This window comes from Hemiscyllium ocellatum, chromosome 5 (assembly GCF_020745735.1).
Source record: "Hemiscyllium ocellatum isolate sHemOce1 chromosome 5, sHemOce1.pat.X.cur, whole genome shotgun sequence".
NCBI lineage: Eukaryota > Metazoa > Chordata > Chondrichthyes > Orectolobiformes > Hemiscylliidae > Hemiscyllium > Hemiscyllium ocellatum.
In genome coordinates this window covers 54,033,839-54,051,553 of record NC_083405.1, presented here as the reverse complement: position 1 = coordinate 54,051,553, position 17,715 = coordinate 54,033,839, and the positions used below count along the sequence as shown (strand labels likewise).

The 17,715-nt window shown below is 41.8% G+C and overlaps 1 protein-coding gene across 1 annotated transcript in view; it reads right to left on the bottom strand.

Annotated features, from left to right (window-relative positions):
- The window catches only part of LOC132815691 (collagen alpha-1(XXVIII) chain-like), a 238,398-nt gene that overhangs the window by 138,505 nt on the left and 82,178 nt on the right, over window positions 1-17,715 (bottom strand). The window contains exon 13 of the mRNA XM_060824756.1: window positions 14,927-14,995. Coding sequence (XP_060680739.1) covers window positions 14,927-14,995 — 69 coding nt within the window. The remainder of the gene's footprint in view (window positions 1-14,926; window positions 14,996-17,715) is intronic.

Below are 17,715 nucleotides of genomic sequence, written 5' to 3'. Positions count from 1 at the left end.
TCCTTTTACAGGAATGGCATGGTGGCACAGTGGTTAGCAATGCTGCCTCACAGTGCCAGAGACCCAGGTGCAATTCCCACTTCAGGCAACTGTCTGTGTGGAGTTTGCACATTCTCCCTGTGTCTGTGTGGGTTTCCTCCAGGTGCTCTGGTTTCCTCCCACAGTCCAAAAATGTGCAGGTCAGGTGAATTGACCATGCTAAATTGCCTGTAGTGTTAGGGGCAGAGGGGAATGGGTTGGTGTGGACTTGTTGGGCCAAAGGGGTGTTTCCACGCTGTAAGTAATCCAATCTAAAAAAAAATACTTATTCTCTTTAATAGCCTTGAGAAATCTGCTATCTTCCAATGCTTTTTATTTATTCACAGCTTTCATTCTTTCTACATAATCAAAGGGAGGGAATTCAGTAAGCTCCAGTAGTGTTCCCCTGTGATTACTTATATTTCCTGTGCAGCTTTAAGCTTCAGAATATTTCCATATTTTGAAACAACTATAATTCAAATTTATTTTCTTCAGAATGCCTTCAGTCTAAACTGAATTATAGAATAGTTCGAATGCTTCAATTATCTTTTTCAATTATTATAAATAATAATGGAAATGTTATAATGTTTTGTACCAAACTGGCAAGGTTCCCATAAATGTGCAAAATAATGGATAATTAGACCAAACTCTCCTCATTCATAATCACTCCTATATCAAGCAATTCCTTCTGAAATTTTTTGATAAGTAGTTGGATTGTGAGAAAGACTGGTCGTTCCATAATAATTATAAATATAGATGGTCAATACTGTTTGAATATTATGCAAAGATTTTCCAGTTGTTGCATGGTCACAAAATTGCAAAAAGTAGCATTTCAAATTGACTGAAATCAATGGAAATACAAACAGGACATTTTCTGGAGATGTTATGCCCAAGTTACAATTGGACACAAGGAGGATTCCACATATAAACAGCCCTTTGTAACAGAATATAAATTTCATGAATAAATTAATATCCTAACATTTTGATTTATCTTTTCTAAAAGTATGGCTGGAGCGATGATACTGGAAGGCGGGCTTTAGATTCCTGGATTATTGGCACCATTTTGAAGAGAGAGGCTGTACAGATAGGAAGGGGTGCCCTGAACAGAGCCAGTATTGATGTTCTTGTAGGGCAGCTTACTTGTTCTACTGGAAAGGGTTTAGATTCACCTGGTTGGGGATGGGGGCGCTGGTGATGGACACCCAGTCATAACATTAGAGAGGAAAAACAAGGTATACAAGTAATTGGGAAAACAGACAAGACTAGGGTAAGAAAGAAGCGTATTAAGTGGAATTGAGTAAGAATGGATTGAAACTGGGTCTACAGTAGACCTTAGTGCCCGGCTAAACTGGAACTTAGTGCAGAGCACTGGTTGGTGAGCTGCAGTTTCAAGTAACAATCTAGAAGTATGATGTAATGACAAAGATAGAGATTTGGCTCAAAAAGGAGCTGACTAATCTGCACCAAAATTTGATAAATATGAGAGTTTTGTGGGTTAATTTCTAACTAAAGTCCAGTTTTGTTTTTCTTTAATTTAACAGCTAACTAAAAATTACACTTTAAGTTAAAAAAAGTTAAGTTTTATTCTAGCTTTAAAACAAACTCTGAAAGCAGCTGCAGTGAATTAATGAAGTGACTGGCTTAAAATGGTTTTCCGAAGAATGAATCAGTTGTTTTCCAGCAAAATAACTTTTCCTCAGTGCTATCCCATCTACACAGAGTGCTCAGACATAAAGTGGGAATTTTGTTAGTCAGCAAGTTCAGTAAAGAAAAAAAACAAGAATTTCCATCTTTTTTCAGTCTCTAGTATTTGACTGTTATTTTGGTACAAAGACAAAGCTGATTAGTGAGCAATTGGTAGGTACTCTGATTGTGATAATTAGATTTCAATTAGGTCAGTTCAGCCAAGTAGAATGACCATGATGAGTTATGTAGGAAGTCATGAACACACCATGAGTCTGAGTTGAAAATGTCCGTAGGAAGTGAGTTACTGGCTACAGAAGTCTGAGTTCTGGGTCTTGGAACTAGACAATATCTGAAGTCATATTTGTACATTTGTGTGGCAGAGTACTATGCAGATAACATGTTCAGCGAGGTGGTCACACTGCAGACTAGAGTGTACAGGCAGAGTGGGAAAAGGTGACTGACTGTCTAAGAGAACCAGACAAGCAGAGCAGGAGTTCCTGGAATCTGTCTTGCTTATCTACCACTTCTCTAGTTTGACACTGGTGAGGGTGATGGCACCTTCAGCAAGTGATGCCTGAGTCATGTTTATGGCACCATGGACAGCTCAGCTGAATAGGAGGGGTGGAGGAAGAGTGAAAGAGCAGTAATGATAGTGGATTTCATAGTTAAGAGATCAAACAAGTGTTTCTGCAGCAGTGTATGTAACTTTAGGATGGTCTTGCCTCCTTTGTGCCAGGGTCAAAGATGTCAAACATTCCTTCAAGGCATAAAATCCCAAAATAACAGAAAAGGCATAAAATGGACTGTCAAAGCATCCACAGTCATGTTACAAGTAAAGCATTTATCTAAGACAAATGTGGGTCCAGAGACAGGAAAATGAATACTGCGAATACAGTAATGATAGAAAAGCTCAATGATTAATTTGTACCTATCTTTACTGAGGAGGGTACAAGAAATCTCCCAGAATTAGAGATCAAGGGGAATAGGATAAAACAGGAATTAAGTGAAAATTGCATTAGGAGGAAGGTTGTGTTGGAGAACTTAATGGGACTGAAAGCTGATAAGTTCCACCTCCCAGAAAGCTGAAACAGATAAATATGATGATTCCAAGATTAGTTTCAGAGAAGGGTAGTAACCAGAGTAGTGATGGGGAGGGTTGATGGGAGAATAGTCAATGAGCCACAGCATATCAGACAAGAGGTTGGTGTTAATCAGGGAGATCACAATTACCGCTTGATAAATTGAATATGGAAATGGGCATTGGAGTCCAACAGGATCCATGATTTACAGGAGGATTAATTCACCCATGAAAGCTCCCAAAACACCCAGGAAAATTCTACCACAAAGTGACCAATCATATAAAATCACCCATTTAGGTGAATTTGGCATAATCCCCTAAGGAACAACTCCTCCAATCACAAACTAGTTCTGTCTCACATTTGCTGCCAGTAGATTTTTTCCAGATGGAGTATACTACTTGCACTCAGATCCTGTGTGGACCAGCTGGTAGGAGTATTCCCAGACATGTTTAAAATCTTCTTACCATGATATCAAGTCCCCACCTACTTTATGGAAATATTATTTCTTAGCAATTTGCATTTTTGCATTATTACATCTCAAAACATCCTTCAAACAATGAAACAATGGAGGTGCAGTGACAAACATAATGTCACAAGCCCACTGAAAGTGTGTTTAGTATAGTTTAATGATCTCTTATACGTAAAAGTATTTTGAAAAAACTTCAATGCTAACTTATGCCTGTTCGCTTGTACCAACTTAACTACTGTAGTGTCTTGGAAATTAAGCTTTCCTTGTGTGTTACGGCTAAAGGAAGAAGTGAAGACTGCTGAAAATGGACAGTCAGAGTCGAAAAGTGCGGTGCTGGATAAGCACAGCCAGTCAGGCAGCATCCAATGAACAGGTGAGTTGATATTTTGAGCATTACCCCTTCAACAGGATTGTGAGAGAGGGGTTCAGGGGAAGGGAGCTGAGAGATAACTGGGAGGGTGAGGGTGGTGGTAGGAAGGTAGCTGGGAAGGCAGTAGGTAGATGCAGGTGGGGGATGGTGGTGATAAGTTGGTGGGGATGGTGGAGCAGATAGGTTGGAAGGAAGGTTGCGTAGTGGACTTGATGGGCCGAATGGCCTTACTTCCGCTCCTATGTCTTATGGTCTTAAAATGGACAGGTAGGTCAATTCAAGAGAGCTGTGTCAAGTGGGAGGGTTGGATCTTGGTGGAGGGATGGGAGATTTGTCGATATTGATGCCATGTGGTTGAAGAGTCCCAAGATGGAAGATGGGCTGTTCTTCCTCCAGGCATCGGGTGGCTTGGATTTGGTAGTGCAGGAGGCCCAGGACTTGCATGCCCTTGGTGGAGTGGGAGGGGGAGTTGAAGTGGTTGGCCACAGGGCGGTACGGTTGTTTGGTGCGTGTGTCCCAGAGATTTCCCCTGAAATGTTCCATGAGTTGATGTCCTGTCTCCCCGATGTAGAGGAGACCACATCAAGAGCAACGGATACAGTTGGTGAGGTGTCTGGATATGCAGGAAAATCTCTGCTGTTTGTGGAAGGATCCTTTGGGGCCTTGGATGAGGGGGGGAGGTCTGTGCGCAGGTTTTATACCTCTTGTTGCTGCAAGGGAAGGTGCCAGGAGCGAAGGGTGGGTTGGTGGGAGGACCTAATGAGGAAGTCATGGAGGGAATGGTCTCTGCAGAACGTAGATAGAGGTGGGGAGGGTAATATATCTCTGGTGTGGGGTCTAATTGTAAGTGGCAGAAATGGTGGAGGGTAATGCCAACCTTCCAACTCGGCATTGCCCTCTTGACCGGCCAACTCTCCATCTTTCTTCCCATCTATCGGCTCCCCCTCCCCACCGACCTATCACAACCACCCCCAACCTGTATCTACCTATTGCCTTCCCAGCTAACTTTTGCCCACCTCCACGTTGTCCTTCCTATTTATCTCACCCCAACCACTCCAACATTTTTTATGAAGGGCTTATGCCTGAAACATTGATTCTCCTACTCCTCAAATGTAACCTGACCTGCTGTGATTTTCCAGCGCAACGTTATTCAACTCTGTTATGGCTATAGGTTTAATGGAGCAGAAATGATAACTAAAGATACTGATAAATTCTTCAAGTTCTGTTTTTGTTGGACTCCAAATATACAATATATCAATGCAAATACTAAAGGCATTAATACTATGTGGTTGTATCACCTAATTAAGGAGGTAGTGAGAATATCAAAAAGAACATCTTGAGTAATCCCAAGAGAACCTCAAGAAGAAAAATATACTTTGTGTGCCAACCTCGTTGTGGGAGTGGCTATTGGACATTCGGTTCTTTATTTTAAAAGTACCCATTTTCAGTGTGGACACTGTACTCTGATCTTTTAGCTTGTATCAATATGGTGAGCAACATCAATTCCTGTTCATAGTAACAATTGCATCTGCCTGTCACATTGGAGGTTTGGAAGGGCAAGTTCTGGGAAAATGGTGCACACACATTACACAGTTACTAAATAGGACAGGCTAACTTCTGAACTTCAGAAGAAAAGCTATTTGATTGCCAGCTGAGTTGGAAACATTAAACCACTTTTACAGATGTGCAACATGTTAAAGTACTCCTGATAATCTTACAACAGGAAACATAAGTGTTCCTAAACATTGCAAGTGAAAACAGGAAAGTGTGGGAGGTATTACATTTTTGAACACATTCCCATACCAGTGTAGCATGAGATTTCATTTAACCACTTTTACACCAGTACTCAACTTACCGAAACAGTAGCATATGAAAACATGGGGAAGAATTATGAAAAACACAGAGGCCATGAAGCTTAAGGTTACTATCAACAAATCATCCCATACCAAATGCAGCCTATTATCAATGTGTTTTAGAAAGAACTGTAAGTTAAACTGTAGTTGAAGTGAAGCAAAGGGACAATGATCATCTGATGTCATGGCTGGCTGTCTCATGGCCAATGGCCAGACGGGGTCAGATAAATAATTGACACAGAGAAAATATTCTGCCCCTAGAAATACGATATAACAACAAATGCCAGGCCCAGAAAAGGGCACCCAGGCTGGGGTAAGCCTAAAGAGACGAGTCTAAATCCATACTGGAGTAACAATGCTGGGGCTAAATCAAAACAAGAATCCACATAGGGACCAAGAATAGAATAGACTAGGAGCAGAGGGGAGTTTTGCCAGAAAGCAGTCTTTATCGAGCAGTCCTAATGAGGCAGATGTAAGACAGTCCTGAAGAAGAGAAGGAAGACTGAGGGAAGAGTTCCTAACAGTTTGGCCAGAAAGCAGAATGCTGCCAGCACCGCTTTAACGTGACCGACAGATTCATTGACGATAGCTTGTGTTCCCTTTGGTATCAGTGAACCATCCCTAACCATCATAGTTGTATACTTTCTTTATCTAATTAACTGTATAATATTTAAACTACTGCTTCTGAACAAACTCAATAAACTATGAGAAAAATGCTTTCAAATTGTCATGCGACTCAGCCAACATCGTTGCAGTCAAGGATACCCTGAGGCATGAAACATTGGCGAGACCAAGCAGAGGCTATGGCAACGGTAACAATCAACAGATAGGAGTGATCCCTCCCAGTTGGAAAACACTTCAGCAGTCCAGGACATTTGACCTTGCACCTTCAGGTGACTGTCCTCCAAGGTGGATTTTGGGACAGGCAATAATGCAAAGTGGCCAAGCAGAAGCTGATAGCAAAGTTCGGTACCCATGGAGGGATGGCCTCAACTATGACCTTGGGTTCATGTCACATGACAGGTGAGTTCACTGCGCTACACATATACAGACACAGACACACATGCACACACACACAAACACACAGACACAGACAGACACACACTCACAGACACACATATACACCCACTCAGACAGAGACACACAGACAGATGAGCACACACACACACTCCTACACATACACACATACTCCTACAGACCCATACACTCATGCAGACCCTCTCTCATACACAAGCCCTCTCTTAAACACTCACACATACACTCCCACGTACACATGCACCCTCTCACAGACTTATACCCCTTTGCACTCACCTCACACACACTCACAGACACTCATAACCACCACGCCCACACCCCCCGTCACATAACCATATGCACACACACATAAGTTTGTGAGGTGAATCTGTACTTGGAGAATTACATTTTATTTTGCTCAAAAACTGCAAGAATCATGTACGATTCTGTAAATCTGTTTTTTAGATTAGGATCAGTAGGAATATTGTGGCATAGACAGTCTCACTCAGGACACCTCACACCTTAAATGCATGATCTGGACCGACATGACACCAATTGTTAAAGTTCACTTTAGAATATAACTTTTAAAAAAGTTCTGCGATTTACATATAAAAGGACTGAAACCAACATGTTCATTGTAAAAGATGAGAGACTTAACAAACAATCAAGGTCTTTTTCAGTATATAATTTCAGTTACAACACACTGTAAACTTTTGCTATAAATTCTGTGTCATTTGATCTTATACTCCACAACCACCTGATGAAGGAGCAGCACTCTGAAAGCTAGTGCTTCCAATTGAACCTGTTGGACTATAACCTGGTTTAGATTAGATTACCTACAGTGTGGAAACAGGCCCTTCGGCCTAACAAGTCCACACCGACCCTCCAAAGAGCAACCCACCCAGACACATTCCCCTAACTAATGCACCTAATGCTACAGGCTAATTCACCTGACCTGCACATCTTTGGACTATGGGAGGAAACTGGAGTGCCCAGAGGAAACCCACGCAGACACAGGGAGAATGTGCAAACTCCACACAGACAGTTGCCCAAGGCTGGAATCGAACCTGGGACCCTGGTGCTGTGAGGCAGCAATGCTAACCATTGAGCCACATGCCATGGTGTGTGCTTTTTCAACTTTGTCCACCCCAGTCCAACACTGGCACCTCCAAGTCATTACAAATCATCAACTGTTTAATCACAAACATCTAAAAACAATGACAAACATAAAAATCTCCCTCCTTGTCCTCCTTGAATGCAGAATCTGGTACAACTAACCTCATTATTTTTTTTTGTTTCCAAGCTGGTGCTGGAGTAGAACTCCTGTGACCTAGCTTGGCCGCTTCCTCCATTTCTTTTCTTCTTTCTCTATCTCTTTTCACCTTTCTTTTTCCTTTTTAATTTTACCTCTCATTCTCAGACAACATTAGTGATGGCTGGGTGAAAGCCAATGTGGGTGGACTCCAGGCTTCAGTGCAGATTCAGACTCCTGTCCTCAAGATGCAGCCTGGAAGGACAGTTATTCTCAACTCTTAGAATATTTAATAGCACAGACCCTTCAGCCCTCCATGTTGTGCCGAACTTCTATCCTACTCTAAGGTCAAACTCGTATGTCCTTCATTTTACTATAATCCATGTGCCTATCCAAGAATCGCTTAAATGTCCCTAATGTGTCTGACTCTACTACCATCGCTGGCAGTGCATTTCACACACCCACCATTGTCTGTGTAAAGAACCAACCTCTGACATCTCCCCTAAATCCTCCTCCAATCACCTTCAAATTATGCCCCCTCATAATAGCCATTTCTGTCCTGGGAAAAAGTCTCTGGCTATCCACTGTATCTATGCCTCCCATCATCTTGTACTCCTCGATTAAGTTACCGCTCATCCTTCTTAGCTCCAATGAGGAAAGCCCTAGCTCCCTCAACCTCTTTTCATAAGACATGCCCTCCAGTCCAGGCAGCATCCTGGTAAATCTCCTCTGCACCCTTTCTAAAACTTTCACATCCTTCCTGTAATGAGGTGACCAGAACTGAACACAATAATCCAAGTGTGGTCTAATCAGGGCTCTATGGAACTGCAGCATAACTTCGTGGCTATTAAACTCAATCCCCCGCTAACAAAAGCCAACACACCATACGTCTTCTTAACAACCATATCAACTTCGGTACAAATTCAAGGGATCAATAGACATGGACCCCAAGATCCCTCTGCACCTCCCCACTGACAAGAATCCTGCCTTTAATCCTGTAATCGGTATTCAAATTCAACCTTCCAAAATGAATCACTTCACACTTTTCCAGGTTGAAATCCATCTGCCACTTACCCCAGTTCTGCATCCTGTCAATGTCCTGCTGCAGCCTTCCATACCATTCACAACTTCACCAACCTTCCTGTCATCAGCAAACTTACTAACCCACTGGTCACCAAGCTCCAGACTGAATATTTTACATCTACCACCACCCTCTGTCTTCTGTGGGCAGCCAGTTTTGTATCCAGACAGTCAGATTTTCTTGTATCCCATACCTGCTTACTTTCTCAATGAGTCTACCATGGGGAACCTTATCAGACGCTTTGCTAAAATCCATATACACCAAATCGACTGCTCTACTTCATCAACGTATTTTGTCACATCCTCAAAGAATTCACACTGTCATCATAAATGACAAGGTCCCTCTTACTAGTGAATACTGAAGCAAAGTATTCGTTAAGGACCTCCCCTACCTCCTCCAACTCCAGGTACAAGTTCCCTCCACTATCCCTGATCAGTTCTACCCTCACTCTGACCATCCTCTTGTTCCTCACATAAGTGTAGAATGCCTTGGGGTTTTCCTTAATTCTACCCGCTAAGGCTTTTTTTGTATGCCCCATTCTAGCTCTCCAAAATCCATCTTCAGTTACTTCCTGGCTTACTTGTAACCCTTTAGAGCCCTTGCCTCCTCATGTTTAAGTAAGCTTCCTTCTTCTTCTTGACTGGACGTTCCACATCCCTTGTCACCCAAAGCTCCTTCACCCTACCATCCCTTCTTTGTCTCAGTGGGACAAACCTATCCAGAACTCGCAGTAAGTGCTCCCTAAACAACCTCCACATTCCAGTCCTGCATTTCCCTGAGAACATCTGTTCCCAATTTATGCCCCAAAGTTCCTGCCTAAGAGCATTGTAATTCCCCCTCCCCCAATTAAATACTTTCCCATATCGTCTGCTCCTATCTCTCTCCATGACTATAGTAAAGGTCAGGGAGTTATGATCAATGTCACCAAAATGCTCTCCCACCAACAGATTTGACACCTGGCCTGGTTTGTTGCCAAGCACCATTTCCAATATAGTCTCCTCTCTTGTCAGCCTATCTACATATTCGACATTGTACTTCCTGGACACACCTGACAAAATCTGCTCCATCCAACCTATTTGCACTAAGGAGATTCCAATCAATATTAGGAAAGTTGAAGTCATCCGCGACAACAACCCTGTTACTTCTGCACATTTCCACAATCTGCCTCCCAATTTGCTCCTCCATGCCTCTGTTGTTATTGGGGAGTGTGTAGAAAACTCCCAATAAAGTGACTGCTCCTGTTTCTAACTTCTCACCCATACTGACTCTAGACAAACCCTCCCCAATGATCTCCCTTTCTCCAGGTGTGATACTATCCCTGATTTGCAATGCCACTCATCTACCTCTTTTAACTCCTCCTCATTCCTCTTGAAACTACTAAACCTTGGAACGTCCAACAACCTCCTGCCCAGGATACAGGTGCCCCTCCAGTTCAGGTGCAACCTGTCCTTTTTGTACAGGTTCCACCTTCCCCAGAGGGTATCCCAATGATCCACATATCTGAAGCCCCCCCTCCTACTCCAGCCCTGCAGCCACGTGTTCAGCTGCACTGGACCTCTATTCCTTGCCTCACTAGCCCATGAACCAGTAGCAATCCTGAGATTACTACTCTACTCGTACTGCTTTCTAGCTTCCAACCTAACTCCCTATATTCACTTTTTAGATCTTCATCCCTTTCCCTACCTATGTCATCGGTACCGATGTGTATCACAACTTCTGGCTGCTCTCACCCTTCCCCTTAAGAATCCTGTAGACTCGATCTGAGACATCCCTGACCCTGACACCCGGGAGGCAACACACCATCCAGGCACTCGCCACAGACCACAGAACCTCTTGTCTGTTCCTCTCCTATCACTATCGCTCTCCCATTCTCCCCCCCAATCCCTTCTAAGCCACAAAACCAGGCTGAGTGCCAGAGACCAGGCCGTTGTGGCTTTCTCCTCCAACAGTATCCAAAACAGTATACGTATTATTGAGGGGAACAGCCACAGGGGATCCCTGCACTATCTGCCTATTCCCTTTCCCTCTCCTAACGGTCACCCAGCTACATTTATCCTGTAACTTTGGTGTGACTACCTCCCTATAACTCCTCCCTATCTCCATCTCAGCCTCCCAAATGATCCAAAGTTCATCCAGCTCCAGCTCCCTAACGCTGTCTGTGAGGGTGTTTGATTTAGTGATAGATGAGCATTTTGGAGACAGTGACCATAATTCAGTTACATTTAGTTTAGCGATAAAAGGGATAGTACATGCCACAGGGCAAGAGTTATAGATGGGGGAAGGGCAATTATAATGCAATTAAGCAAGACTTTAGGAGGCATAGAATGAGGCAGCAAAATGCAGGGGATGGGAACAATTGAAATGTGGAACTGGTTTAAGGAACAGATATTGCATGCCTTTGATAGGTATGTCCCTGTCAGGCAGGGAGGAATTGATAAGGTAAGGGAACCATGGTTTACTAAAGAAATTGTATCTCTTGTTAAGTGGAAGAGGGAGGCTTATGTGACGTTGAGGCGAGATGGTTCAGATGAGGTGATGGAGACTTACAGAGTAGCTAGGAAGGATTTAAAGAGAGTTAAGAAGAACAAGGAGGAGACATGAACAGTCTTTAGCAGGTAGAATAAAGGAGAACCCTAAAGCTTTCTATAGGTTTGTGAGAAATAAAGGGATGCCTAAGGTAGGAATAGGACCTGTCAAAGACAGAAGTAGGAAGTTATGTGTGGATCCTGTGGAAATCAGAGAGGTGTGAAATGGATATTTCTCATTTGTTTTCACTCAGGAAAAGGAGAATATTGTAGAGGAGAAGATTGAGATATGGGCCATTAGACTTGAAAGGACTGAGGTTAGTAAGGAGGAGGTGTTATCAATTCTAGAAGATGTGAAAGTAGATAAGTCCCCTTGGCCAGATGGGATTTTTCCAAGAATTCTCTGGGAAGCTAGAGAGGAGATGGCGGAGCCTTTCGCCTTGACCTTTGAGTCGTCATTGTCTACAGGTTAAGTACCAGAGGACTGGAGGATTGCAAATGTTGTGCCCTTGTTCAAGAAGGGCAGTAGAGATGACCAGGTAATTATAGACTAGTGAGCCTTACTTCTGTTGTAGGAAAGGTTTTGGAAAGGAATATAAGATATAGGATTTATAATAATCTAGCAAGCAACAATTTGATTGAAAATAGTCAATATGGATTTGTCAAGGGCAGGTTATGTCTTACAAAACTCATTGAGTTTTTTGAGAAGGTGACCAAGCATGTGTGTGAAGATAGGGCAATTGACGTTGTGTACATGGACTTCAGTAAAGCCTTTGATAAGATTCCACATGATAGGCTATTTGAGAAAATGTGGAGACATGAAATTGAAGGTGATTTAGCAGTTTAGATTAGAAACTGGCTCTCTGTGAGAAGGCAGTGAGTGGTGGTTGATCGGAAAATATTCAGTCTGGAGTCTGACTACTAGTGGTGTGCCACAAGGATCTGATTTGGGACCACTGCTGTTTGTCACTTTTATAAATGACTTGGTCGCAGGGATAGGTGTATGGGTTAGTAAGTTTGCAGATGATACTAAAGTCGGTGGAGTGTGGAAGAATGTTGCAGGTTGCAGGGAGACTTGGATAAACTGGAGATTTGGGCTGAAAGGTGGCAAATGGAATTCAAAACAATAAATGTTAGGTGATTCATTTTGGGAAGAATAACAAGAAGGCAGAATACTGGGTCAATGGAAAGATTCTTGGTAGTGTGGATATGCAGAGGGATCTTAGTGTCCACATATATAGATCAGAAAGTTGCCACCCAAGTTGGTAGTGCTGTTAAGAAGGGATACAGTCTGTCAGGTTTTATTAATAGAGGGATTGAATTCCGGAGCCATGATGTCATGCTAGTGGGGCCCCACTTAGAGTATTGTGTGCAGTTCTGGTCATCCCATTACAGGAAGGATGTGGAAGCATTGGAAAAGGTGCAGAGGAGATTTACCAGGATGTTGCCTGATCTGGTGGGAAGGTCTTATGAGAAAAGGCTGAAGGACTTGCGTCTGTTCTCATTGGAGAGAAGGCAGCTAAGAGGGAATTTAATAGAGACATACAAGATGATCAGAGGATTAGATAGGGTGGACAGTGAGAATCTTTTTCCTCCGATGGTGATGTCTGCTGCAAATTGAAGGTTGCTAGATGTCAGAGGCAGATTCTTTATTCAGAGAGTGGTAAGGGCATGGAATGCCCTGCCTGCCAATGCAGTTAACTCAGCCACATTAGCGGCATTTAAACAGTCCTTGTATAAGCATATGCATGATGATGGGATAGTGTAGGGTGATGGGCTTAAATTAGTTCACAGGTCGGCGCAACATCAAGGGCCAAAGGGCCTGTTCTGTTCTGTATTGTTCTATCCAGTCATAGTTAAAGCTTCTCTTCCCTGTCCCACATGAATACGTCTAGTGTACACCAAAAATCTATTCTTGGCAGCTCCTATTTCCTATCTCAGCTATCTCAAAAATGTCTTATCTACCTACAGTTTCCATGTGCACACTGAAAACACCCAGACTTCTGTCATCACCACCTCTCTCACTCCTCCACTTCGCTAAGTTGTGGGAATAATTGCCTGAAATCCAATACCAGATAACAAAAAATTTCCTCCAACGAAACATACAGAAAATGTAAGCCATTGAATATTTCCCTCATCACAAACCAAGATTTACACCCACCAACTCCATGTCTCTGCCCAATCAATTATCAGAGGTTGAACTCAGCTGTTGGTATTTGCTATTTCAACCATGTATTCATGTTCATTCTCAGACTGCCTTTTTGATTTCAGTAACATTGCTTAATTTCACTTCTGCCTCAGCTCATCTGCTACCACAACCCTTACTCATGCCCTCCTTATCTGTAGACTTGACTATTCCAGTAAACTCCTGGCTGTGTTCCATCCTCTCTCCTCTCTAAATGTGGCTTCATCCAAAACTCTGTGGGCCATGGGCTTTTCTGGACTTCAACTCTACTTGAGAAAAGGGAACTTAGAAAACACAATCATATGGATGACTCCACTAGCAAGTGAACTAAATATGTATCATTGTTTCCAGTATTTTGTTTTTATTGTGTATTAAATAAATCAGTGTACTCTCTGTGGGCAACATACTAGTACTGAGAATATATTCCTCCATGGAACTGCAAACTGGTAACAAACAGAACTCAATGATCTCACCAGGTTAGATGAACAAGGCAACAAGCTAAACAATCTTCATTTTCTTCCTTGCCCACTTTATATAATATCACTCTTCATCTTCTTAATGCAACAACTGGACTGTTAGAGTTCATTCTTGAAACAAGGGTTTTAACTTGGAATCATGAACTTGCTTCCAATCATACCCAGAAAATTGGATGGTCAGGGTGTCATTGAGAATCTGGTACTGGGTGATGAGAGTACAAGTTAGCACGAGAAACTAAAAGATGTTGAGAATGTGCCATATTCCCAGTAGTGTTCGACGCAAAGGCTAAATACTGTGGGTTTGCAAAACTCATGGATATTAACTTAAAGGAAAGGATATCCCAGGAGCAACATAACTAAACATAGGTTCTAAATGTAATGTATATGTGTATGTGTGTGTGGCAACTAACAAGTGTAACTCTCAAATCTGCACAGTTCTCCTTTCAAGTGACCACTGTGAAGCTTCGTCTTCATTGCAGGAACCGACATGTATGTTTAACAGTACATTTCCATTCCAGCATATAAGATATTTAAAACTCGATGTTCATTATTTCCACACAGTTTATATACGCATAATCACAAATGAGAAAGAAACTGATTGGTGGTATTAAACAGCTTAAATTGTAATAGTCATAGAGTCATTGAGATCTACAGCACAAAAAAAAGTCCCATCAGCCCATCACGTCTGTACTGGTCAAAAATAAGCATCTAATAATTCTCATCCCATTTTCTAATACTTGGCCCGTATCCTTGTATGCCTTGACATCACAAATGTGCATCTAAATACTTCTTAGATGATATGTCATAGTAAAAAGAAGAAGAAACCAAGACAAGAAATAATAGTATTTTGGACTTTTGTGGAAAATGATGTCGTTTGACAATTACAGTATGCTTTAAAAAAAATTGAAAGTTGCCTACAGGTATTCCAGGTTCTCCAATCCCAGGAGGTCCAGAGGGACCAGATCTTCCTTGTGAACCTTTTTCACCCTGAGGACAAAACACATTTCATTCAGATGGTTATTTTTCAACAAATATTGAAATTTGTTCAAAAGATTCATAGAAATTTTCAAGAAATGCATGAATTATTTGTCTAGGAATTTCCCTAAATTCTTTGAAACATATTTTAAAATTTACAAACAATATAATTGAAATACATCTTTATCAACAGAAGAAACTTTGTATTCAGGAGAAGATCTTCTTGATACAGAATCAAAGAGTCATACTTATTTGCACCAATTACGCATTCCAATCTGACCTAGTTTCATTTGCATGATTTGGTTCATATCCCTCTAAACCCTTGCTATACATTTTTCTATCCAGATATCCTTTAAAACAATGGGGTACATTTTTGTTTTACTGCATGGGCAATGATCTGATCAGATTAACTAACCATTGTAGAGTCTGTTCAAATTTTATTTCATTGCAAAGTGACATACTTAGAATAATATAGAATATCCAGCTCAGAAATAGGCCATTTGATCCAACTAGACAATGCCAGCACTTACTCTTCTCTCACACCACTTCTGATCCTTCCTCACTTGACTCTATTAATGTATCTTTATCTTCTCTACTCCTGGGTATGTTTATCAAGTTTCATTTGAATGCACACCTATATTATTCTTTTCAATACTTACTGTTGTGGAAAAACACTTGTTTATGTAGTACTATTACATATTTGATAAAAAGCTCCACATTTTGGTCACATTCAGTAAAGAAGTTTTTTTTCCTGAATTTGTTATCTTGTTAACAAATTCTTGTTAACGATTTAACAATCACAACCTCTTTCTTACATCAGTTAGATAAAACAGACTAAACAAATAGGAACACAGGGACAGGAGAAGGACATTTAGTTCCTTAAGGCTGAGGGCGAATTCAATTAGATCATGGATGATCCAAATCTTAACTTGATCAACTGTCATTGGATAACCTGTCTGGCTTAATCAGGTGCCATCTGGATGCAGAGATCCTCCAGCATGATTTGGAGTGAGTGGGCAAATCAATGGCAAATGCAGTATAATCATTAATACCATGCCCCAAAACAATCTATCAATTGCACTTTAAGCCAGTTTTAAGCCCATTTAATCTGACTTCCACAACCTTCCCCACCCCTCTCACTACCTTAAATCCCTATCCATGCTTTTGTGACCTCTTGATTCTGTTATACTTACCAGCTTTCCAGTTCCTACCCTCCATAAACTCAACTTATTCAAAATTCAACTAACAGGATTGTGTCAAGCCAAGGGGATTCTTGTCCACTAGTTAGAGATCTGACAGGGACCTCGATCAATCTGTGAGGAAGGCCTGGTGAAATCAAATACTATTAAGGCATTCAAATGGCCACCATTGGGTCTTTCCAGTAATTGAGGTCTCCTGTTATGGAAGTCCGAGTCACCTCGTTAATCTCCCAGATAATGAGAAATTGGCAGATTTTCTTTGCCACAGTAAGGATACTGCTCTTGTGTTAAGCCGAGATCAAGGTTGTCTCAGAGCAGTTGCAGGACATTCTTATGGGGGAGGCAAACAACCTGAGATCATGGTCTGCATTGGTACCAACAGTAAGAAGGGGCATGTAGCTTTGCACAGAACATATGGAGCTTGGTAGAAAACCTGCATGTATCACTTGAAAAATATTGATCCCTGGATTTCCTCTGGTACTACATATGACTGCAGAAATAGGAGGATACAGCAAATGAATGTGTGTGCAGATTCCTGGGACACTGAGAAGGGCTCTGGGCAAGATGGCACCTGGTTAGACCAGACAGGTTATCCTTGGACAGTGATGGGAGGGTAACTAATGGCACTCCAGTATTCAAAAGGTAGAGAGAAACCATGGAATTATAGAGCAGTAAGCCTAACATCAAATCCAATATCAAGGACTTTATAGTGGAGTATTTAAGAAAGCAGTGGTAGGATCAGGCAGAGAAACATTAGATTTATAAAGGGGAAATCATGCTTGACAAATCTGTTGGAATTCTATGAAGATGTATCTAGTAGAGTTGACAAGGGGGAGTTAGTCGATGTAGTACATTTGGACTTTCAGAAAGCATTTGACAAAGTTCGCGTAAGAAATTATTGTGCAAGATTAAAGCACATGAGATTTGGAGAAGTGTATTGAGGTAGATAGGAAACTGGTTGGCAGAAAGAAAACAAAAAGGAAGGATTAATGGGTCCTTTTCCAATTGGCAGGCAATAACTGGGTGGGGGGGGGGGGCACCACAGGGATCGGTGCTAGGACCCCAGCCATTCACTGTGTATATCAAAGTTCACTAACAAAATATAACATCTCAAAGTTTGCAGATGATACCAAGTTGGGTGAGAAGGTGAACTGTGATGCGAATGCATATATCCTCCTGTGTGATCTGGACATGTTGGGTGAGTAGGCAAATCAATGGCAGATGCGGTATAATTTGGATAGTTGTGAGGTTATTCACTTTGGAAGCAAAACTAAGAAGGTAGTAAGAAGGCAGATTACTACCTGAATGGCTGTAAATTGGGAGAGGGGAGTCTACAGCAGGACGTGGGTGTCCTTGTGCACCATAGAGTCATAGAAATGTGCAGCATGGAAACAGATCCTTTGGTCCAACTCATCCATGCAGACCAGATATCCTAAATTAATCTAGTCCCATTTGCCAGCATTTGGCCCCTATCCCTCTGAACTCTTTGTATTCATATACCCATCCAAATGCCCTTTAAATGTTGTAATTGTA